At 51.9% G+C, this 22,754-nt stretch overlaps 1 protein-coding gene across 4 annotated transcripts in view; it reads right to left on the minus strand.

The window, feature by feature from the left end:
- The window catches only part of SLC8B1 (solute carrier family 8 member B1), a 29,881-nt gene extending 7,623 nt beyond the window's left edge, over nucleotides 1-22,258 (minus strand). The window contains exons 1-13 of one of the 4 annotated variants that reach the window (XM_088828219.1): nucleotides 22,063-22,258; nucleotides 21,508-21,878; nucleotides 20,672-20,922; nucleotides 10,229-10,381; nucleotides 10,073-10,125; nucleotides 9,854-9,911; nucleotides 9,619-9,724; nucleotides 9,359-9,526; nucleotides 8,268-8,375; nucleotides 6,341-6,400; nucleotides 5,932-6,062; nucleotides 4,081-4,222; nucleotides 1,264-1,385 (exon numbers count right to left, since the gene is read on the minus strand). In XM_088828219.1, coding sequence (XP_088684345.1) covers nucleotides 1,264-1,385; nucleotides 4,081-4,222; nucleotides 5,932-6,062; nucleotides 6,341-6,400; nucleotides 8,268-8,375; nucleotides 9,359-9,526; nucleotides 9,619-9,724; nucleotides 9,854-9,911; nucleotides 10,073-10,125; nucleotides 10,229-10,381; nucleotides 20,672-20,827 — 1,257 coding nt within the window. In that variant the 5' untranslated portion in view covers nucleotides 20,828-20,922; nucleotides 21,508-21,878; nucleotides 22,063-22,258. Of the gene's footprint in view, nucleotides 1-1,263; nucleotides 1,386-4,080; nucleotides 4,223-5,931; nucleotides 6,063-6,340; nucleotides 6,401-8,267; nucleotides 8,376-9,358; nucleotides 9,527-9,618; nucleotides 9,725-9,853; nucleotides 9,912-10,072; nucleotides 10,126-10,200; nucleotides 10,382-20,671; nucleotides 20,923-21,507; nucleotides 21,879-22,062 lie in introns of all 4 variants that reach the window. The other 3 variants (XM_055404423.2, XM_055404424.2, XM_088828220.1) reach the window with 3 other exon arrangements.
- Nucleotides 22,259-22,754: the final 496 nt, after the last annotated feature.

Consider the following 22,754-nt stretch of genomic DNA (forward strand, 5'->3'; position numbering starts at 1 on the left):
CCACTCCAGTATTCTTGCCTGGAAAAACCCATGGTCAGGAGGAGCCTGGTGGGCTACTACTGTCCATGGGGTCACTAAGAGTTGGACATGACTGAGTGACCGAATAATAGCAACATTTCTCTAAATAATCAATTTGCTGAAAATTCAAATTCCTTTGGGTTCAAATTCATTCAGAGTTTCTGAAAATAAAGACTAGAATTTTAAAAAGCAATAATTAGCTTAACAATTTTAAGTAAACTTTAGAAAAAAATTCTCTGGACAAACTGCCTAAATTATTTAGCATCCTGCAGAATGGAGAGAATGGTGGGGGGGGAACACCCCCAAAGATAAAACAATTCCACCACTGGGATGTGATCATTAGGAACTCAGCTGCTTTCTGGTTACAGTGGTGGAAAAGTCTGGTAGATCTTCAAAAAAGTGAACATACAGTTCACATTTGACCCACCAGTTTTACTCCTAGGAAGACACCTAAGAGAAATGAATCATTTCTACACAAAAAATTCTAAACCAATGGTCATGGCAGCATTATTCATAATAGCTAAAAAGTGGGGGGGAAAAAAAAACCCAGGGTTCATTCATGGATGAATGGATAAACAAAATATGCTATGCCTGTACAATGGAACAGTATTAAGCCGTGAAAAGGAATGAAGTCCTGACACATGGTACAACATGGATATGCTTGAAAACATTTTGCTACGTGAAAGAGGGCAGTCAACAAACACTGCATATTGTGTGATTCCATGAATGTGAAATATACAGAACAGAAAAATCCGGAGGGACTGAAAGCAGACTGTGCTGGCCAGAGGATGATGGGGGAGGATGGAGAGTGACTGTTAACGGGTACAGGGCTTCTTTTGGGGTGATGAATCCAAAATTGCAGTGATGGTTGTACAACTCCATGAATATAATGGAGTTGCCATTTCCTTCTCCAGGGGATCTTCCCAATCCAGAGATTGAACCCAGGTCTCCTGCATTGCAGGCAGACTCTTTACCATCTGAGCCATCAGGTAAGTCCTATGAATATAATAAATACAATTAAATTGTACACCTCAGATGGGTGACTTGTATGTGTGTGTGAACTGCAATTCAATAAAATGAAGTTGTTACCAAAAAAAGAGTAACTTGAACAGGTACAAAATCTCTTAAAAGTGGCCTTAAAGACCTGTTATTGTGGAAAATAATTAGTGGCCTAACAGTCCCAGGATACCTGCCTGGGAGACCTCAGCATCCCCCCTCCCAGTTTGGAGAGCCGAGGTTTCTTACCCAGTGAAACCTGGGGGGCTCGGTGTTGGATGTGGCAAAAAAAGTCACTGCAGCCAAGGCCGTGCCCGCAATCACCACCACGGCCCAGACAGGAAAGAGGCCACCTATCTCATAGACGCCATCTGCAGAGGGATGAGAAAGGGAGCTGGTCCTCTCCACGGCTTCAACTTGGCACCTCCTCCTGGAAGCCTCTTGGCATGATGGAGAGGGTGTGGAGGGGATAAAACCCACAGATAAAACTCAAACAACTGTTTGGATATAATGTAGAGACCTCCTGTGTTCCCAGCCCTGTCCTAGGCACTTCAGAGAGACAGAGAAATTGAAGACATAGCCCCTGCCCTTGAGCTACTCACACTGGAAAGACAGACATGAAAAACAGACTCTCCAGCCTGGAACTAAGATAGGAATGGCTAGGACCACTCACTCCTAATATCCTTTCTCATGCCCAGGGCAGACATCACTAATCAGCCATAATGCTTTGGTCCACCTGAGCTTAAAGGGAGCACCCTCCAGCCAGGCATTACCAATGGATAGGCGTGGCGCCATGAGATGACCTGTACAGTCGAACTCAACCTTACTAATTCTGGCTCTCTTGAGAAGTCTACTCTATGAACCAATCCACTACAAAGTTACAAAGGTTTTAGAGATTTCATGTTAAAACACCCAAGGGAGGAAACCTGCAGGCAGGCAGAACACTCTAGAAATTTCCATATACCGTCCTTTCATCACCAGTCTTAAAGGCAATGGATGATTCAATTGCCCAGACACATGTAACAAGACTTTTTTTCTTTCTTTAGTCCAGCTCATGGGCTCATAAACATCAGAGCACTAAGGATAACATAAGGGGCTGAATATATAAAATCGTGCACATAATACATGGCAGGAGATTTTTTGGGGGCAATTTTGACAGATGTGACTTTCACTTGCAGAGCTGGCTTTGGAACTTGACACCTGGGTGAGAGGTCCTTTCTCTGTATTTCTCAGTCCTGTGCTGGAGGCATTTCAGGAGGAGACAGGGGCACGGGGTGGTTAGGAGGGTCTTCTTGGAGGCTGAGGATGTGAGCTGAGTTGTAAACACAGAGGGACACAAGGGTTCCACGGGCAGAGGGAAGAGATGGAAGGGAAGGAGCTGAGCAGATTTGTGTCACCGAAAGTAGATAAAGGGCTGGGGAAGGTGGCTGGCTCGGGATCTCGGAGATCTCGAATGATGGCTGTGGGACGTGGCCTTTTTCCAAGAGGCACTGGGGAGCCATGGAGGTCTTAGAGTCGGGGAGTGATCACAACATGTGACAAGTGGCACTTTAGAAAGATGGCTCTGGGGACTTCCCTGGTGGTCCAGTGGTGAGACTTCCAGGTTTGATCCCTGATTGGGGAACTAAGATCCTGCATGCTGTGCAGTGTGGAAAAAAAGAGAAAGAGGGCTCTGAGGGTGGCCTTGAGAAGGAAGATGGAAGTTGGCAGTGAGATTGGGAGGTTTGACTGGCGGACATGTCACCTCCTTGGGCAGGTGACCCCCTGCTGGGCTGACCCCTGGATGGAGAGAACCCCCAGGCCTAGGGCAGGGTGCCAAGCCTGGGGGTTCTCTCTATGCAGGGATCAACCTGGAAGGGGTCACAAATGCTTTAGCCTGAACCAGTCTCTCCCAGCATGGACCTGCTACTACTAGACAATGTAGGGGCAGGTGGACAAGACACTAAATACCATAGAAGCACATCTCAGGAAATGGGCTCCCTCTTCAGCACTCTCACTGTAACAGAGTAAAATATCTTAAGTGTACTGGAAACAAGGCTGGTTTCCTATTGATGCTGGTGAAACAGATTCCTTTCCAGTACATTGAAGTTAAAAAAAAAAGAACTGATTAAAGAAAAATATCAAATACAACACTTTAGAATGGGAGAAAAATCAAGACGTTCTTGAAGGCTGAACGCTTGGGAACCCTTCTCTCAAGAAGCCACAAGAATGATGAACCACTTCCCCGGGGGACTGGAGAGGCAGGGCTGTCATGAACCAGCCTGCTTGTACCACTAGGGGGAGCCCTTCCCATCTCTGGGTTCACACTGACTCCTTCCTCAGCAACCATGTCTTCCCATCAATTGGAGGAGAAACAGAATTTGGCAGCCTTTTCACCCTGACGCTCATTAGCCGAAAAAAAAAAAAGCCACACTCAGCCCTGTGTTTGCTACCCAAACCCTACCATCTTCTCCAGGAGATGCCCCCGGGTTGAGGGGCAGGAGCCCAGATGACAGAGAGAGGACTGGGCAGCATGAGATACTCAAGTCAGACAACAGGAAGAACATGAGCAGGAGGAGTTAGAAGACGCCTGACAAGATTGGGCAGTGCTCCAGCCAAAACAGGTCAGAAGAGGAAAGCCTGGGGCAGACAGGGGAAGGCTCAAGGCCAGCGGGGACCACCCAGGTCACTCAATAGGCAGTAGAGGTGTTTTTGAGGAGCTGGTCAGCACTGGGTGGGGGGTGGGTGCCTCTTCTCAGCTTCTGCCAGTTTTGCTGTTAGGAATGTGGCTCAGATTAGCTCGAGAAATCCAGCCCTGGATTTTGACATCAACTCTGTAAATTTGGTAATGAAAGCAAATGAGCCAGAGGGCTGGATTTGGTCCAAGGGCCACCAGCATGTCGCTCCCCTCTGGAGCCAGTGTGACCGATGGACCACCGGAGGCTTGTGGCACAAGCACATATTAAGCATCTGCTGTATGTCCAGGACTGCCCTGCTGGTCCAGGGTCCCCTGGGGTGGCTGAGAAGAAAACTTCGGGAATGTGGGGAGGAGGGGGGTTGGGCCGGCCCGGGGGCAGGGATACTCACAGGCCCCAGACTGCAGGGTCAGGGTCAGGAACAGGGGGCTGATGACCAGGTGCAGGCAGTTGAGGGGCCGCTTCCAGTTCCTGTCCTCCTTGTCGGGGTCCATGACGGGGACAGTGAGGAGCAGCAGAAACTCCACGGGCAGCTGTCAAGTGCAGAAAGGCAGGAGGGTGAAGGCAGGGAGGCCTGTGCTTGGCCTCCGCCCTGAGCTCAGTCATTCAAGAACCAGGCTGGACTTCGCTGGTGGCTAAGAATCTGCCTGCCAATGTAGGGGACACAGGTTTGATCCTGGGTCTGAGAAGATCCCACATGCCATGGGGCAACTAAGTCCATGCGCCCTTAAGTCCACGGTCCACGCTCCGCAACAAAAGAAGCCACTGCACGAGAAGCCCCCACTCGCCAAAACTAGAGAAAAGCCAGTGCAGCAATGAAGACCCAGCACATCAATCAATCAACAAAAGAACAAGGCGCTACTGCTGAAGCACCCACCTGGTGCAGGCCCCCAAGCGCTTCTGACTGCTGCTGCAACAACCGAGTGTTGGCAGCTGCTAACACTGACAACACTCTGAACAGGAACTCTTAATTTTCCTTCCTTTTGGATAAAGAAACTGAGGCTCAGAGATGCTAAGAAACTTCTCCAAAGCCACACATGGTATATGAAACCAGGCTACAGGGTCAGTGCTGTCGGACTTGATACCCTGTGTTTCACTTTCACTTGGGTTTTCAGCCAGCAACGAAACTGATAACAACACGTATGGAGTGCTTACCACATGCTAAGCCCCAGAGTCCATCCTTCACATAGAGTAGTTCATCAAACTGTCACAACCACTGCACAGGCGGGACACGGTTCCCAGATCTTCAATTCCCCTCCACCCGTAACAGAACTGATCACCCCCACACTTTTGTCAAATGACTCAGGTCTGCAGAATGTATTTCCCTGTCCCACTGATGTTGAACTTGGCCATGCCACTTGCTTTGGCCAATGGGCTGTTGGTGAATGTGATGTGAACGAGGCGTAAATTGTGCTTGGGGAGTTGCCTTGGTCTCTTCTGCCAAGGAAACAGCATACTCCCACTGGCCCCAGGAGACATGGGGCAGACCTGAACCACCAACCAGTCGTCTCAGATGACTGGATGAGGATACTGTCATCGTGCGTCAGTGAGATGTTGGGGCTGTTTTACATGGCACCGCTGCAGCACTAACTTCCTGACACAAGGGCTCCAGAAGAAAGGCGCTGTCATCATCCCCTTTACAGTGGAGGAAGCTGCAGCTCAGAGCGACGAAGTGACTTGCCTGAGATCATGATATAGCCAGAGCTGTCACGGGGTATAATTAGTTGTTCATTATCTGCCCCCTGGGTCTGAGGAGGCCTGAAAGGTATCCATGTTGGAGGGCTATGAGCTGAGACCTCTGACTTTTTGGGTCTGGGTGGTGGAAAGCACTGCAGTCCTGCCTCATGGAAACCAGCCTGCTCACATCCAGACTTCAGGAGACAGGTAGCCCAGGGAAGCAGTGAGGGGTCAGAAAAGGGCTATTTTGATCTCATTTAGACTCACTGTGACCCACACTCTTGCCTGCCCCAGTTCCTGGCTCTCAGTGGGTGAGAAGGAGTTCCCAATCTCCTCTCTCTCTGTCCCTGGGAAGATGCTCCTCTTCCTTCTTTGCAGGGAAGAGTCTGAGCCATGCTCCAGGACTCACACTCCCCATGGAGTCCCAGGCTCATGTATTTCCCCATCAAGTCCTCAGCAAAGCCCCCACCCCACCCCCCAACCTCACTGCTCTGGAGAAGGCAGAAAGGCTGCTTTCCTGTGCTGTCACCAAGTCAGAAGCCTGGCCCCAGGGTCCCCCCCTGACCTTGAACACCTTGAGGACCCTCCAGTACATGGGCTTGGTCCTCCACTTCCTGTAATCCAGGGGGTTGAGGGCCCGCACCAGGATCTGGGCCGTGGTCTCCGGGTACAGGAGCAGCGGCCGGTACTCCTCACCTGGGGGCGCAAGCAAGGTGTCTGTGGCTGGCTCAGCCTCTGGGAAACCCTCTCCCTTCCCTCCCACCAGTGCCCCCAACCCCTGGGAAGAAGGAAAAAGCCCAGAGCCTGGTAGGGGGAGGGGAAGGCAAACTCAGCTCAGCCTGCAGCGAGAGGTGTTCACTGCCTCCTTCCTGGGCAGGGTTGGGGGGGGTTGCTGGATGGTCCCATCGCCCACCTCTCCAGCCCAATCCAGCTGGCACTCCCACCCCAGCTGGACACAGAGGCCCTGGACTCACCATAGTCATAGCTGTTGGTGTTAGAAGACACCCGTTCCTCCTCGGAATCTGACAGTATCTCTATAGGAAAGAACGGAGTTTCCCGTGAGCTAGGTGGGGCACCCAGCCTCTCCCACCATTATTCTAGGGTAGGGCACCTCTGGGACCACTCGGTATTCAGGGCGCAAGTGTCCAGGCTCCCTCTGTATCGTGGACTTCTCAGCAATCACCCTGTATGCTCAGGAATTCTTACAGACTCAGGAAGTCTAACTCACAAAACATTTTCAAATATAGTGATGCGGCAGTAAGGTCAAATTTAATACGGCCGTCTGAAGACAAAACTCAAACATTTACTGACTTCCATGTTGCACCTTTCAGAACTTGGAACCCAACATATTTTTCTTTTCCAGTCTGAAACTTTTCTCAGGAGTCCTTGGGATTAGAGGACCGAGCCCTGCAAAGAAAGGCTTCCCAAAAGGAAAACGGCTGTTCTCAAGTGAAGAGTGCTAGCCCTGATTCTGCCTCTGTGTGACTCTCTAGGCCTCATTTTCCCCTTCTGTTCCAGCCCATTGGGCTAGGATGGGTTTAAAGGAGAGCACAGGGTACTATGTGCTGAACTCTGAAGGCCCAGTGGATAAAGAGAAGAGAGCAAAAATCATGGTAGACTTCCTGTAGGAGGAGTCACCAACACCTGTGCCAGGACCTCAGGAAGTGATACAGTCTGGCCCTCTGGAAGCTCCCAGTCCAATAGACAGAAACATAAACAAGTTAATAACAGAATGGAGAGATAAAGGCTGCGCTGGGGTGAGTCTGAAAGCTGTGCAAGCCCAGTAGAGACACCTGGGGGTCTCTGAAGAGCTCCCTCCAGGCTGAGTCCTTAAGTCTTTTCAGAAGAAGGACACACCAGGGAAAAGGGACAGCACAGGCAAAGCCTGGAGACAGCCAGAGGGAGCATGGCATGTTCAGGGAGGTGGGGGTGGCCCTGCACAGTTGGGGAGTGGAGTTTGGGGTACGAATGAGTTTGGAGAAGAAAGCTGAGGCCCAGCACACATGGCAACAGATCAAGGGCAAGGTCCTCAGGCTCACACGCCAAAGAGGGCCAAGCACGTCATGGGACCAAGTGAAAGAGGCTTGGGGGTTAGAATTTTGGTTTCCTAACACAATCAGGTCTGTACATGTCGGGGTTGACGACAGAGAGCACTGGGGACTGGGGTAAGTGGGGGAACCATGTATCTTCCTAAGGAAGAAGCCCCACTCAGCTCAAGATGTGTATCTATGTGTGTGTGTGTGTGGGGTGTGTGTGTGTGTGTGTGCGCTCATTTGTGTCCGACTCTTTGCAACCCCATGGACTGTAGCCTGCCAGGCTTGTTCGTCTGTCCATGGGATTTCCCAGGTAAGAATATTGCAGTGGGTAGCCATTTCCTTCTCCAGGGGATCTTCCTGTTCCAGGGATCAAACCCACGTCTCTGGGGTCTCCTGCATTGGCAGGTGGATTCTTCACCACTGCGCCACCTGGGAACCCTGCGGGTTGTATATGTGTGTGTATCTGTGAATGTGTATTTGCATGCGTTATGTACATTCATGCTGTTTATGCATTTGTGAATGTGTGTGTTGCATATTTCTGGATGTGTATGTGCATGTATTTGTGTATGTGGAAGCACCTGGCAGGGGGTGCATTCTGGGATGCAGGAGGTGACAGCTTTTAGGAAGATTTGCCCCAGCAACCGGCAGGAGCACGAAGAACTAATGAACTTGGATAAGCAGGTGATGACTAGGCTTTAGCAGCACAAGCGAAAGCACAGAGAGGGGCACCTTGGTAGAACAAGTAGAAAAAGTAGGAAGAGCAGATGGGCGCTGCACAGGCCTCAGGAAACAGAGGCAGCAGTTTCTGGGCACAGAGGGTGCCAGACGCACGGATCCTCCCTCGGGGGCCCCATTCAGACCTCACCTGGAGTGCCTGGCATGGAGCAGACCAAGGATCTCCTCCGCTGCCACTGGTAGATCCAGGTGCAGACCACCACGGTGACCACGTAGAACACATAGAAGCCTAGGTAGCCTGCGGAAGAGGGCATGCCGTCACCAGGTGGCGCCCTGGCCGCAGGGCCAGAGAACAAGGGCACCCAGTTCTGTCGCTGGCACCTGGAGGCAGTGGCTGCCTGTGTCAGCCCAGCTCCGCCCCAGCTGTCAAAGGGCCATTTTCGGGAGCCCCAGCCCCTCCCTTCCCCTCCTCGGAACATATTTTCTCCCTACCAACGCCACCCCTGCCTTCCCCACATCCAACCAATCCAGCAATCAACAGTGGGTGTAACGCCTGGCACAGACAGTGGCCTCCAGGACACAGTTCAAGTGCGAAGGGCTAGTGTCCTGCGCTGTGCCCTGGGAGGCTGAGCCCCTGCGGACTGTATCCCCCAATCTCTGGCTGCCCTGGGCCTGTGCGTGGAGCCCCAAGAGTGAATCAGAAGGCAGCGGGGGAGGGTCTGGGGCACCCCCTCCCTGCTGTGGGGCCCTGTCTCTGGCAGGACCCATGACCTTCTGCAACTCTCGTTCAGGCCGGGTGACCCCGGGGCTGGGCCTGGAGCCCTCAGCAGGCCCCAGCCACCCCATTCTCTGTCCACCTCAGGGGCTCCCACTGTTGCTGACCCCTAGCGTCTCTGCATTGCAGCCACCCTCCCTGGCTTTTCTCAACCCTCTATAAGCCACCCCTCCATCCATGTCGTTGGAACCATCTGGATGGAGTGATATGGCCGCCGGGACCTTGTGGGTCACAGTCAGCATTGCAGCTGTACTGCTCGTGAAAACTAGAAATTGTGAAAACCCAGAACGTCACCCCGACTTCGCTCTGCCCTCTTCAGTGATCGGAACCACAGGTCCCCTTTCATGCCCAGGCCACCTGGTTCCAAGCACCGCTTCCGTCACTCGGAACCAAAGGTGACTCTGTGCCCTGCTGACCACCCGCTCCCATCGCCCCCCACCACCACCACCCCGTGCCTCCCAGCCATCAGCCCTGGGTGATCCCGCCCTGGTCCCGCAGCGGCTCACCCAGGGCCCAGGCCAGCGAGACCCGGCCGCGGTAGAGCGCGGTGAAGATCAGCAGCGCGGCCGCCATGTAGAAGACGACATCTCTGAGGAAGGGCCTGGAGGCCGCCGAGAAGGGGCGCAGGAGGGCGATCCCGCCGGCCACCACGGTGGTGACCAGCACACCCGCGCCTGCGGAGAGGAGGCCCGGCTCGGTCCAGCCCGCGCCCACCTCCGGCCGCCCTCCCAGCCCCTCCGCCGCAGCCAGGGCCGCTCGCTCCTACCAAACAGGGCCCCGAAGGCCAGGCCAGCCGTGCGCGGGTCCGAGAAGGCCACCAGGGCGCTGAAGATATCCGGGGCCCCGTTCCCGAAGGCCAGGAAGGTGACGCCATGGGGGGACGTGTCAAGGGGCCTCCGTGCAGGCGCTTCAGGCTGCCCAGGCCACCAGCCGTCCCCGTCTCCCAGCCCCACACCCTCCGGCCCTCCCTCCCAGGTACCAGGACTGGACCAAAAGGATATTGCCACGTTGTGGGAAAGCTTGAGTGTGGTGGAAATGGCCGACAGGTTAGGGCAGAAGCTACGGAGGAGAGGCCAGCGGTGAGTGTTTCCATGTCAGTGGCTCCTGCCCCCGGTCCTTCCCCCACAAGCCCAGGGTGGGTCCTCCCCAAGTCAACCCCCCGCCCCGGGACCCCCGCTCTCCCGTCTACAAGCTGGACATCAGGCCAGGGCCGAACTCACAACTTCGCCGCGGTGACTCCCAGAATCAGAAACAGATAAAGCAGCCAGAAAGCCTGGGCAGGGGCAGAGCAGGAGGCCAGAGATGGGGAAGGAGCATTAAGCCCTGCTGGGGCCACTGGCCCTCTCACCTGCCCCCAACCCAGTGCGGAGCCTCACATAGAGGGTGATGGCCAGAGGGAGGAGGCGGGCTGGGAAGTGGCAGAAGATGCCCTCGAGGTAGTCCAGGTAACCCCCGTCACTGCGGCAGTCGGGGTTGGTGCGGACGAAGGCGCAGCGGTCAGAGGCGTTCAGGCCACACACTTCTCGACACTGTGGAAAGGGAGCAGGGAGGGGGACATCAGAACCCATCACCCCATGATCCACTGGACAAGCCCCACCTAAGCAGTGAAGACAACCTCCTTCAGCTGGTCCCTAAACCTCCCAGGCTCCAGCTGCACGCTTTCATTTTTAAAAATGAACCTGTACTTGACAAGTAAGTCATGAATTTGTTGTTTAGTCACTAAGTTGCGTCCGACTCTTTGCAACCCCAAGGACTGTAGCCCACCAGGCTCTTCTGTCCATGTGATTTTCCAGGCAAGATTACTGGAGTGGGTTGCCATTTCCTTCTCCAAGGGATCTTCCCAACCCAGGGACCAAACCCGTGTACCCTGCATTGGCAGGCGGATTCTTTACCACTGAACCACCTGGGAAGCAAGTCATGAATACACATATTTAAAACAAAACAGGAAATTTCCTGGTGGTCTAGTGGTTCAGACTCAGAGCTTTCACTGCCAGGGCTTGGCTTCAATCTCTGGCTGGGGAACTAAGATCCAGCAAGTCCTGCAGCATAGCAAAAAAAGAAAAAAAAACAATATGTAACGATTTCTAAATTCTCCTTTCTCATCCCTGCCCTCCATAATCCCACCTCTCTCCTGCCCTGATCGGCTTGAAGCAGACCCTTACAGACATTTCTCAGGTTAATGACATTTGTAGATACATCTTGATACACAGTTTGTTTTGTTTTATAGCAATGGGTCTGTCCTAAAGTTCTTGTTTCTGCAACTTGACTTTTACCACTTCACAGAGGTGCCATTTATTAACATATTGACAGACATAATGAACAAAGTAAAAACATTCTGAGTGATTTCTATATGCCAGGCACAGTGCTGAGCTTAAAAGGTTACCTCAATTAATCTACACAAGGATCTTACAAGGAAGATAAGATTATCCTGCCCATTATACAGATAAGGAGACTCAAAAGACAGTATTTCAGGGCCTACTCAGGGCTAGAGAAAGAGCTGGAATTCAGGCAATTTGATGTTCTTCTAAATTTCCTGTCCTTGACCATTGCTGTCCCATTCCTGGCTCACTGTAGTCTCAGGATTTCATACCACGGATGACTTGTAATAGAGGGAACATTTCCCTAATGATGAGCAGTTGAGTGTGTCTACCTTTCCATTGGCGCCAATAGTCAACTTCCTTGCACATGACTCTCTGGGCACATGTGAGAATGTTTGATCAGAGAGATTTCTAGAAGTGAAAGTGCTGAGTCAGACAGTCTCCCAGTCTGAGTTCCTCCAGAAGCGCCCTAGACACAAGGATTTATAAGCAAGCAGCACATTTGGGAGGTGTGGAGAACACAAGCGCCAAGACAGGGAAGTGAGTAGCAACCAGCGAAGATGGTTCCCACCATGGGCTGGCAATCCCAGGGGCAAGGGAGCTGGGGTATTTATACACCAACTCCTATCAGTCACCAGGTGAGCAGAGCCGGGGAGGGAGGTCCTAGGTCCCCAGCACTTCTGCTCTACCATGCTTGTAGGTGGTTCTGGAAGAAGATGCTGGTGACCTGAAGTCAACAGAGCCACCAGGATGGTAGGGCCAGAAACTGCCTGGAGGTCCAGTGGTCGGGGCTCTGCGCTTTCACTGCCAAGAGCCTGGGCTCAGTCCCTAGTCAGAAAACTAACACCCCATAAACTACACAGCACGGCCGGAAAAAAAAAGGGTCCAAAGGATACGGGCAGAGCCCTAACAGTGTCTGTTGCAGAGGGAGAAATATCCTAAATCTCTGAGGGATTTTGCTAAAACGCTCCCCAAAGCTCTACCTGGGGCTCCCCAGGTGGCACTAATGGTAAAGAACCTGCCTGACAATGCAGGACACGAGAGACGCAGGTTCAATTCCTGGGTCAGGTCTGTACAGTCGAAGTTGTGGTTTTCCCAGTAGTCACATAAGGATGTGAGAGTTGGACCATAAAGAAGGCTGAGCGCCGAAGAATTGATGCTTTTGAATTGTGGTGCTGGAGAAGACTCGAGAGTCCTTTGGATGGCAAAGAAATCAAGCCAGTCAATCCTAAAGGAAATCAACCCTGAATGTTCATTAGAAAGATTCATGCTGCCAAGTGTTAGAGAGGCTGGGGAGAAATGGAACCCCTGTGCAACTCCTGCTGGGGACATAAAAATGGTACAGATGTTGTGGAAAACAGCACGGCAGGTCCCCCCTCCCCAGATTAAAAATACAATAACCAGGTCCAGGTATGTAATGTACAAAGTGACGACTATAGTTAACACTGCTGGATGGTATGTATGAAAGATGTTAAGGCAAGAGATCCCGAGTTCTCATCACAAGGAAAAAAACTTTCCCTTTGTATATGTAGGAGATGATGGGTGTGCTCTACACTTATTGTCGTCATCATTTCATAATATAAGTAAGTCAAAGCATTATGCTGTACATCTTAAACTTACATGGTCCTGTAGGTCAATTGTATCTTAACAAAAACTGGAAAAAAAATAGAATTACCATACGATCCAGCAAATCTACTTCTGGGTATACATGAAAAAGAATTGAAAGTCAGGTCTCAAAGAGACATTTACATACCCATATTCACAGTAGCCTGATTCACAACAGCCAAAAGGTTTAGAAACAACCCAAGTGTCCATCAGTGGATGAATAGGCTAAGCAAAACATGGCATATCCATATGATGGAATGTTATTCAGCCTTAAAAGGGGGAAGAAAATTCTGACACAAGCTACTACACGAATGAACCTTGAAGACATTATGCTAAGTGAAACAGGAAAGTGTTTAACGCTCAGTTGTGTCCGACTCTTTGTGACTCCATGGACTGTAGTCCGCCAGGCTCCTCTGTCCATGGGATTCTCCAGGCAAAAATACTGGAGTGGGTAGTCATTCCCTTCTCCAGGGTATCTTCCCGACCCAGGGATCAAACCTGGGTCTCTTGCATCACATGTAAATTCTTTAACCATCTGAGCTACCAGGGAAGCCCTAAATGAAATAAGCCAGTCACAAAAAGACAAATACCGTGTAATTCCATCATTACTTATACGAGGTACTTGGGAGCAGTCAAACTTACAGAAACAGAAAGCTAAATGGTGACTGCCAGGGCTGGGGGAAGGGGGAAATGGAGAGTTACTTAATGAGAAGTTTCAGTTTTGCAAGATGAGAAAGTCCTGGATGTGGATGGTGGTGATGGTTGCCCAATGAGAATGTCTTGAATGCCACTGAGCTGCTCACTTAATAGTCCTAAACCCTCCACAAGCCCTCTCTGAATTTCTACCAATGCAATGCTGGAGGTGAGATTTCTGGTAACCTCTATCCCCGGCTTATTGGCTCTCTCTAGATGCCGCACTGAACCCGCCATGCCTTTCATGCACTGTTCCTTCTGCCTGGGGCATCTTCCTCAAAAAAACACCACTCATTCATCCTCCAATCCTCAGATGCTTCTTCCAGGAAGTCTTCCTTGACCAGCCTACCCAGAACAGGGCAAATCCTCCAGTTACAAACTCTCTTCACCCCTGGTCTTCCTTTTCAAAGCACTTCTCGTGTTTTGAAATCCCCCTGTTATTTGTAGGATCACAGACTGACTTAATGTCCGCCGCCCCCATCAAAGTCTCACACACAGTCGGGACTCATAATTTTTTGCCACACACTGTGCCGGACCCCAACTGGCCCAGTCTTCAAAACAGACCTAGGAGGTTGGTACAACTGTTTCCACTTCACAGATGAGAAAACTGAGGCACAGAGAGGCAAAGGGACTCACCCCAGGGCACAAAGCCTGTCACTACTAGCTGCTTTCAAACTCAGCTCTGCCTGAAAGTTACTAGCTGAAGCTCGGGAGGAAACAGCCCACCAGGGGCAGGGGCGGCCTCCTCCTCCTGCCTTCTTCCCCACCTCCTGCCCCGGGCTCCTTCCAGTCCTCAGTCAGCCAGGGAAAAAGCAGGAGACTCTCCCAGCTCAGCTCGTCTCCATCTTCCTGACAGCAGAGTGACTCAGCAAGGCAGGTCCCCCGAAATCTGGCCTCCAGAATCGCATTCCTGCCTGCCCCCGCACCCCAAGCTGGCCATCCCCTCCCTCGAAACTCATCAGGAGCTGAACTCAGCTCTGCCCTGGGGGCATACAGACTACGTGGCGCTGCTCTGAGTCCAGGGTGGTGAATTATCAGTCTGTCTCCTTCCCCTCTCATCCTCTTCCCTGAGTCAGTAAGGATCCCCAGGGAATCCAGAGAGGGTCAAATATTTTGCCCTCTATGGGTAAGTTTTAAGGGTCAGGATGGACAGGAGAGGGTTGCAAACGCAATGCCCTGGGGACCAGGCAGATGACACAAATGTCTAAAACCACTGGGCTGCTGGCAATGGTGGCGATGAGCTGGAGGGGGCGTGCCCTGCTGGAAGGCATCCAAGTTATAAAACGAAAGACTGCAAGGAGATCAAACCAATCAATCCTAAAGGAATTCAACCCTCAATATTCACTGGAAGGTGTGATGCTGAAGCTTTAATACTTTGGCCACCTGAGGCGAAGAGCCGGCTCATTGGAAAAGACTCTGATGTTGGGAAACACTGAAGGCCAACGGAGAAGGGGGCGACAGAGGATGAGATGGTTGGATGGCATCACCGACTCAATGGACATGAGTTTGAGCAAACTGCAGGAGATAGTGCAGAGCAGGGAAGCTTGGCGTGCTGCAGCCCATGGGATCATGGAGTCAGACACGACTTAGTGACTGAACAACAACCCCACACTACCAAAAAACAAACAAAGCCAAAACCAAAACCACGGCAGCTAGACTAGCCCATGGGCTGTCAGTTTTCAATCCTTACCAGTAAGACTGGAAGGCAGGGCAGCCGAGAGAAAAGGCAACCTTGAGTCTGAGCCCCAGTTTTGCTACCAGTTTACTGGGTGACCCTTGCTGTGCTGTGTGCTTAGTTGCTCAGTGGTGTCCAACTCTTTGCGACCCCATGGACTATAGCTGGCCAGGCTCCTCTGTCCATCAGGATTCTCCAGGCAAGAATGCTGGAGAATATCCTCTTCTCCAGGGGATGTTCTCAAGCTAGGGATCAAACCTTGGTCTTCCACTTTGCAGGCAGATTCTTTACCATCTGAGCCACCAGGGAAACGGCCTCTTTAAGGTGTCTGGACCTTGCCTTCCTCACCTACAGGGCAATCTTCATCAAACCCAGCCTGGCCATCAGATCTTGGTGCCACACGTTAAGTGCTTCTGCACACACCCTTTATAACTGACTATCAAACTGTAGACTGGGGCTTCCCAGGTGACTCAGTGGTAAAGAATCCACCTGCCAATGCAGGAAATGCAGGAGACCTGGGTCAGGAAGATCCCCTGGAGGAGGAAATGGCAACCCACTCCAGTATTCTTGCCCGGAGAATCCCATGGACAGAGAGAAGCCTGGTGGGCTACAGTCCAGGGAGTCGCAAAGAGTCGGACACAACAGAGCGGCTGAGCAGGCACGCAGACTGTAGACCATCAAAGTCCATGCTGCCTCCACCAAGAAGCCAAATAGCTCCACAGCTCCAGTATCAGGGGGACAATTCTAAGTTGTTTCCATTTTCAGGTCGGGGCCCACCAAGAAAGGCTCGGGTTTTCATTACCTCAATGCTCTCTCCAAATGTTGTTACCTGCAGCCAAAGGCACTTCCTTGTGCATGAGCAGGACAGGGGTTGGCTTAGGAGAGATGAGGGGCTGGGAGGGGACAGCGTGGAGTCACAAGCTCCTGGTTCTCCTCCCTGGCTGAGGAGTGATCCCCAGAGATGTCCAATCCTAATACCTAGAGCCTGTGCAGTGTGACCTTACATGGCAAAAGGGGCTTTGCAGAGGTGATTAAATTGAGGCTCTTGGGATGGGGGGATTGTCCAGAATTATCTGGAGGGCTTTAGATGTCGTCACAGGATTTTTATAAGAGGGAGGTGGGAGGGTCAGAGTGATGGAGATGCAAAGGAAGCAGAGGTCCAGACAGTGAGAGAGACAGTGGTGAGATGGGCAGAGGGGGAGTGGGGATGGAGAAAGAGAAAGATCTAGGCTGGTGACTCAAGATGGAGGAAGAGGCCGAAAGCCAAGGAAGTAACGCAGGAAGCTTCTAGAAGCGGGAAAAGGCAAGGGAATGGACCTTCCCCTGGAACCTCTGGAAGGAACACGGTACTGACATCTTGATTTTAATCCAGTGAAGCCCATTTTGGGCTTCTGAACCCCCAGAAAAATGTGTGCTCATTTTAAGCCACTAAGTTTGTAGTAATTTGTTACAGCAGCAACTGGAAACGAAAACACTCATCTAGAGTCAGTTACCTGCAGACATTAAAATCCTCTCAAAGACATCTCACGTTCTTACCCTCACTGACCAGCTCCCACAAGAGGAGCGGTAGATGTGACCTGGGGTGGAAACTCCCCTCTCCCAGCTCCTGTCAGCACACGTCCCACAGCTGGACCCCAACAGGGCAAGTCCTCCAAGGAGTGGAAAATCACAGGTCTCCCACCAGGACCCCAACCCAGGAGCAGAAAACACTGCTATTTTCCAGAGGCCCCTCGGCCTTGTGACAACTGCTCAGCAAGGCCAGGTGGCACACTGCTTGAGGACAGGGCTCTGGAGCCATGCAGCCTGGCTTCAAATCCTCCTTCCCCACTCATCGCTGTGCGACTTTGGACAACTCAACTTCTCTGTGCCTCGGTTCCCGCCTTTATAAAACGAGGCAGGAGTAGGCAAACTAGAAGGGGCTACATGTTTGCCCACCATGCGCCAAATGTTCTCTACTGAAACCATTCAGCTCTGGTCGATCGTGTGAAAGCATCAGCCGTAATAATAAACAGGCGAGACTGCATTCCAATAAAGGTGTACGCAGCGGACACGGAGGACAACTGAGTTTTCATGTGTCATGAAATACCATTCTTTCAAACATTTTTTTCGATCATTTGAAAATATAAAAACAATTCTCAAGAACTTCTCTGGTGGCCTAGTGGTTAAGAACCTGCCTGTTGGGAGGGAGGTGGGAGAGGGGTTCAGGATGGGAAACACATGTACACTCATGGCAGATTCAAGTCAATATATGGCAAAACCAATACAATATTGTAAAGTCAAACAAATAATTAATTATAAAAAAAAAAAGAAACTGCCTGCTAACGCAGGGGACATGGGTTCAATCCCTGGTCTGGGAAGATTCCATGTGAGGCAACTAAGCCCGTGAGCCACACTACTGAGCTTGCAAGCTCTAGATCTGTGCTCTGCAACAACAGCAGCCAAAGCAGTGAGAAGCCCGCGCACCACAACTAGAGTAGCCCTCCCTCAGCATAATGAGAGAAAGCTTGTGTACAGCAACGAAGACCCAGCTCAGCCAAAAATTAATTATTTCATTAAAGTAAATAAAAAACATCCTCCGCTCCTGGACTGTACAAAACTCCTGGACCTGATCTGACCTGCGGGCTGAACTTTGCCAGTTCCTGAAATGAAGGGCTAAACGAGCTAACACATGTGCTTCAAACAGCGCCTGGTACATACTCAGTACAACAAGCGCTGATTACTACTTCTTCCAGAGGTGAAAACTGAGAGTAGAGACAAAGAGCTCTCTGTCCCTGTTAGCTTGTTCCCTTCAGGACCGCAAGGGTCAGCCCTAAATGTCCAGTCTCTCTGTCAGATCTGTGGAGGTTTTTTTTTTTGTTCCAGACTTCCTTCTTCCCAAAAGGAGTGTCCTGGAATTACTGGGCCCTGGTAGTCTGATGCCAAACAAGTCTCTGGCCCTCTGAGGTCACACTTGGAAGGATGAGGGCATTGGGCACTGGGTGGCCCAGCACTATTTCCCCCCCACCAAAAAATCTTAATTTGGACCCCTTCCCAAAGCTACTACCACCATCTCCCCCAGTGGCTTTGCCAGCCTGCTCCCTGCCTCCACCCATTCCAGTTGATTCTCCCACTGCAACCAGTGGGATCCTCGTAAAAACTGAAATCAGATCATGTCCCTCCTGGGGACTTCCCTGGCAGTCCAGTGACAACAACAAAAAAAACCCCAGATCATGTCCCTCCTGTGTTCTAAATGCTAGCATGGCTCCCATCTTATGCCGAGGAATGCCACTCTGCACAGTGGTCCACAAAGTGAAAGTGAAGCCGCTCAGTCGTGTCCAACTCTTTGTGACCCATGGACTGTAGCCCACCAGGCTCCTCTGTCCATGGGATTTTCCAGGCAAGAATATTGGAGTGGGTTGCCATTTCCTTCTCCAGTGGTCCACAAAGCCCCAGGCAATCTGGTTCCCTCTCCTGTCTCCTCCCTCATCCTTCACCCCCTAGCTCACTGATCTAGCCACTCCAGCCTCCCAAAGTTAGTGACATGACATGGCCTTCTGCTCCTGCCTCAGGGCCATTGCATGTGCTGTTCTGCTGTATCCTTGCAAAGCTTCAGGCCTCCGTACACAGACAGGCCTGGCCCGACAGCCCAAGGCAAAGCGGTCACCTCTCTCCCTCTCACGCCATCATATCCCCACCATGTTTTGTGATCCTCGTTGCTCAGTGAAATCCTGTGGATTTACCTGACCTGTGAGGCTGTTTCTCATGTGCGTCCCCAACTAGAAACACAAGCTCCATGAGGGCAGGAACTGAGTGATTTACTCCTCACGTGTAGCACAGTTCCTGGCACATAATAGGTGCTCAATAAATATTTGTTGAATAGGTGACTACATAAAAGGACCTAGGTGAGGAGTGGGTGGCCTTTCCCAGCCTGCAGGCTCCCTGGCCAGAGGCTGGCATGACTTTCAAAAGGGTAGCCACCTGTGTGGTCCTGGGAGACAGTAAGCCAGAGAGGGAGGATCTGGATTCAGCAGGAGGCAGCAAAGAGTTCATGACCTGGCTCTGCAACTTCCCTCATGGCCAACTTCCCCTCCTTGAACCTCAGCATCCTCATGGGCAGCACAGAAATCATCAGACTCATCTTGGGCGGTCGAGGGCAGGATTTGGTGAGTTCTGCACAGCACTGGCCGAAGAGCTAATAACTAAGAGGGATAATCTGACCCAAGCCACAGATAACCCCCGTTTTCCTGCCTCCAAGAGGCAGCAGTCAATTTTATAACCTAGAGTAACCGCAAATCATTTTCCCATCTGTAAAATGGGCATAATTACCTGTTTGCCTGGTTCAAACAAAGGGCATGAAGGTACTCTGTGGCCCCATAAAGTTGGCGTGGGCGCTAAACACACTCAGCTGTCCATTCAGGTGGGGAGGAGTGTGTTACTCTGTTTGTCCTCCCAACGAAGAAAGCACGAAGCGAGAATCCAGCCCCGCTGCCTTCAGATTTTCACTCTGAATCCACTGTGACCTCCCCTCCCCTCACAGATGTCAGAATAGCCTGCCTCCACCGCCCGCACACCTCCCTGCTCGGACCTCGCTCGCATCACTGTTTCTCCTTTGGTTCATCCAAGTCAAAGGCACTGCCATCCCCCACCCACCAAGACACTAAGGCCAGAAACCTGCAGCCATCTTTGACTCCTTTCTTCCACACTGTGCTCCTCCCTCCAGACCATCAGAGCCTCCGGCTGGTTGTGCCTCCCACATTTACTCCAAGTCCCGCCACTTCTTTCCTCTCTTGCACAACCATCACCTGGGAAGCCGCCAGAGCTTCCCCACTGGTCTGCCTGCCACTACCCTCAATCCTCAGTCCATTTTCTCCAGAGAAGCCAGAGACATTCTTTGAAAAAATAAATCAGATTTATGATAACTCCTTGCTGAAAACCTTCCATGGGCCCTCCCACTGTCATAAAACAAACCCCACCTCCTAGCTTCAGCTCCTAAGGCCTTTCATAATCTGACCACCACTACATCTCCATCTTCATTCTTAATATTCTCCCCACTGACTCACCCTGTTCCAGCCATTCTGGCCTCCTCACAGTTCCAGAAATCCGCTAAGCTTGTTCCTGCCTCAGGGCCTTTGCATATGCTTTTCTTTTCACCTGGAATGTTCTTCCTTCCAGTGTCTGTTACAAGTGGCTTCCTTTCTCCACTCAGGGCTTGACTTAAAGTCACTTCCTCCCAGAAGCCATGTGTGATCACCCAACCTGAAACAGTTGTAAATACTCCATGTACCTCACAGCCTCCACTCTGCAATACCACTTCATCCCCTTCATCTGCTGAGCACCTAGCATCTTATTGCCTGAAATCTACATGTTTATTTAGCCATCCTCCTAGGAGATTGTTCACTCCATCAGGGCAGAGATTTTTGCCTATAGTATATGTTCCCTGGCATATTCCAGGGTTCAGCTCAGTGCCTGGTACAGAGTAGGTGCTCAATAAATACCAAATCATCTGAATACATCCCCACCTGATACCAGTTCCCTGCGCGGATACTCACGTCTACCACGCCAGTCTGGCTCACAGCTGAGGCTGGAAACTGGGAGCGAATGTGGGCCCCTGCAGATGGGGCCCTGGCCCCGGACACTGTCTCCACCATTTGCAGCACATAGAGCAAACTCAGGACCCAGGACACATTCAGCAGTCCTCTGGCCATCAGCCCCCAAGGGGCCCGGCCCTCACCCGATGCTTCCCCTTCTGTAGTGTTTCAGTTCCAAACAGCTGGCACCTCCAGCGGCCTGTTGGGTAGGACTGAGAAAGGGAACGGTGTCACGGAAGACCAGACCGCAGGACCCAACAGGAGGGGCCTGAAGAATGCCCCTCTCCCATCCCCCTCCAAAGGAAAGCTGATGCAGAAGCCACATTCTGGATGGGCCTGACTCATCTAGCAGGCAGAGTACACAGCCCTTCCTCCTGAGCCCCCAGTAGTGTTTCCATGGAAACCCAGGGCAACAACCGCCTCTGTGGGGAAATCAAGACCTGGGGGAAATGCATTGCTCAAAGTCACACAGCCCGTTAGCAGCAGGGCTGGACTGGACTTTAGCATCTGTCTTTTCCCTCAACACTAGGGAAAAACCAGCTTAATTTTTCTTCCAAAGAAATTAAACTGGAAAGAGGAAAAAGACAAAAAAATAGTCCCTGGCACACTAGTTTTCTTCTTTTGGCTCTTCCACGTGTTGCTAATGAGACTGTTTTGCCTTCAAGAAAAACAAAGCCCAGAAAACAAGTTTTTTTTTTTTTTTTTTTGTAAATCTTTGCTCAAAGTTCTGGCGGGGGAGGGGGTGCCTGGGGGAAGGAAAAGGGGCCGCAGGGCCTGCCTCAGCACTCTTTCCTCACCGGTTGACAGGCTCTTCCCTTCTGCAGTTCTCTGTAACTGCAATGGGCACTGACTTGGAGCCGATACTCCAGGTCTGCAATACAGGCTTAGCCACTGGGGCGCTATGCGGCCTTAGGGCGGTCACTCCACGTCTCTGAGCCTCTGATTCTTCATCAGTAAAATGAAGACAAACGCTGGCGCGTCAGAGCAAACGATAAGGGTTCATTTAACAAGGGCTCACGCCCCCAAGTGTTCCCAACTTAAGGATCAACACGAGTCTCCTCTCTATTGGCAGCCGATTTCTCGTGCTCGCTCACAAGGGAGCATTTATTGAGCGCGTCTGTGCGATTGTCCGAGGCCAGACTTTCAGACGCTCCGAAGATCTGCAGACCTGATAGGGAGGAGCAGAGGCAGGAAACTGGGGTTACGATCACTTCTGCGGCTGCACTTTCTAGGTGCGAGACCCAGGGAACGTTCAAGTGCTCCGTTTCCCAATCCTGGCGGATGTTGAGCAGATGAACTCTGGGTGCGTGATCGTCCCGCCGCGCCCAGGCGGGCGGGGAGGCTCCTCTTACCTCCGGCGCGGCCTCGGACCCGCAAACTCCGCACCTCCACCCCGCCGGGCTTCGCGGCCTTTCCAGCCTCTTCCCGCCAGCCCCCGCCGCCAGACCTTCTGCCCCAGACGTCTCGGACTCGCGCTTCCCTCCGGATCCCTTCGGCAGCCGCATCCGGGTCTGGTCCCCGGGATCGCCCCAAGCTCAGCCCCGGCTCTCCCCGCGCCGGCCACGCCCCTCATACAACCCCGCCCAGCGGACACGCCCCCAAGGACTTCCCCCTTCCCTTAAAGGCACAGGCGCCCTGCGCGGTCCCGAGGGTCGTCCCCACTCTCCGTCCTGTTCTCAGTCACCTGCAAGTCGGTTCTGCTTTCGCTGCTAAAGCAGAAGCTGAGATGAAACCTCATGCATATAAACCATAGGAGGCCGGAGAGGAACTTTTACAGGGTGAAACTAGAGGGTTCTCTTCCCAAGGGAGGGGTGGGCGAGTCGACGTCAAAATTCTCCTGGTAATCAATGGTGACAAGTACCTGAGAAGGTACCAGGTTGGTAAGATTCCCTGGAGAAGGGAATGGCAACCCACTCCAGTATTCTTGCCTGTAGACTCCCATGGACAGAGGAGTGGGCTAGAGTCCATGGGATCGCAGAGAGTCGGACACAACTGAGCAACTGACACTTTCACTTACTGAATGCTCTGCCTTGCACACACACAC

Source organism: Moschus berezovskii, chromosome 19 (genome assembly GCF_049115385.1).
Source record: "Moschus berezovskii isolate FMDL1 chromosome 19, NW_MosBer_1.0, whole genome shotgun sequence".
NCBI classification, from domain to species: domain Eukaryota; kingdom Metazoa; phylum Chordata; class Mammalia; order Artiodactyla; family Moschidae; genus Moschus; species Moschus berezovskii.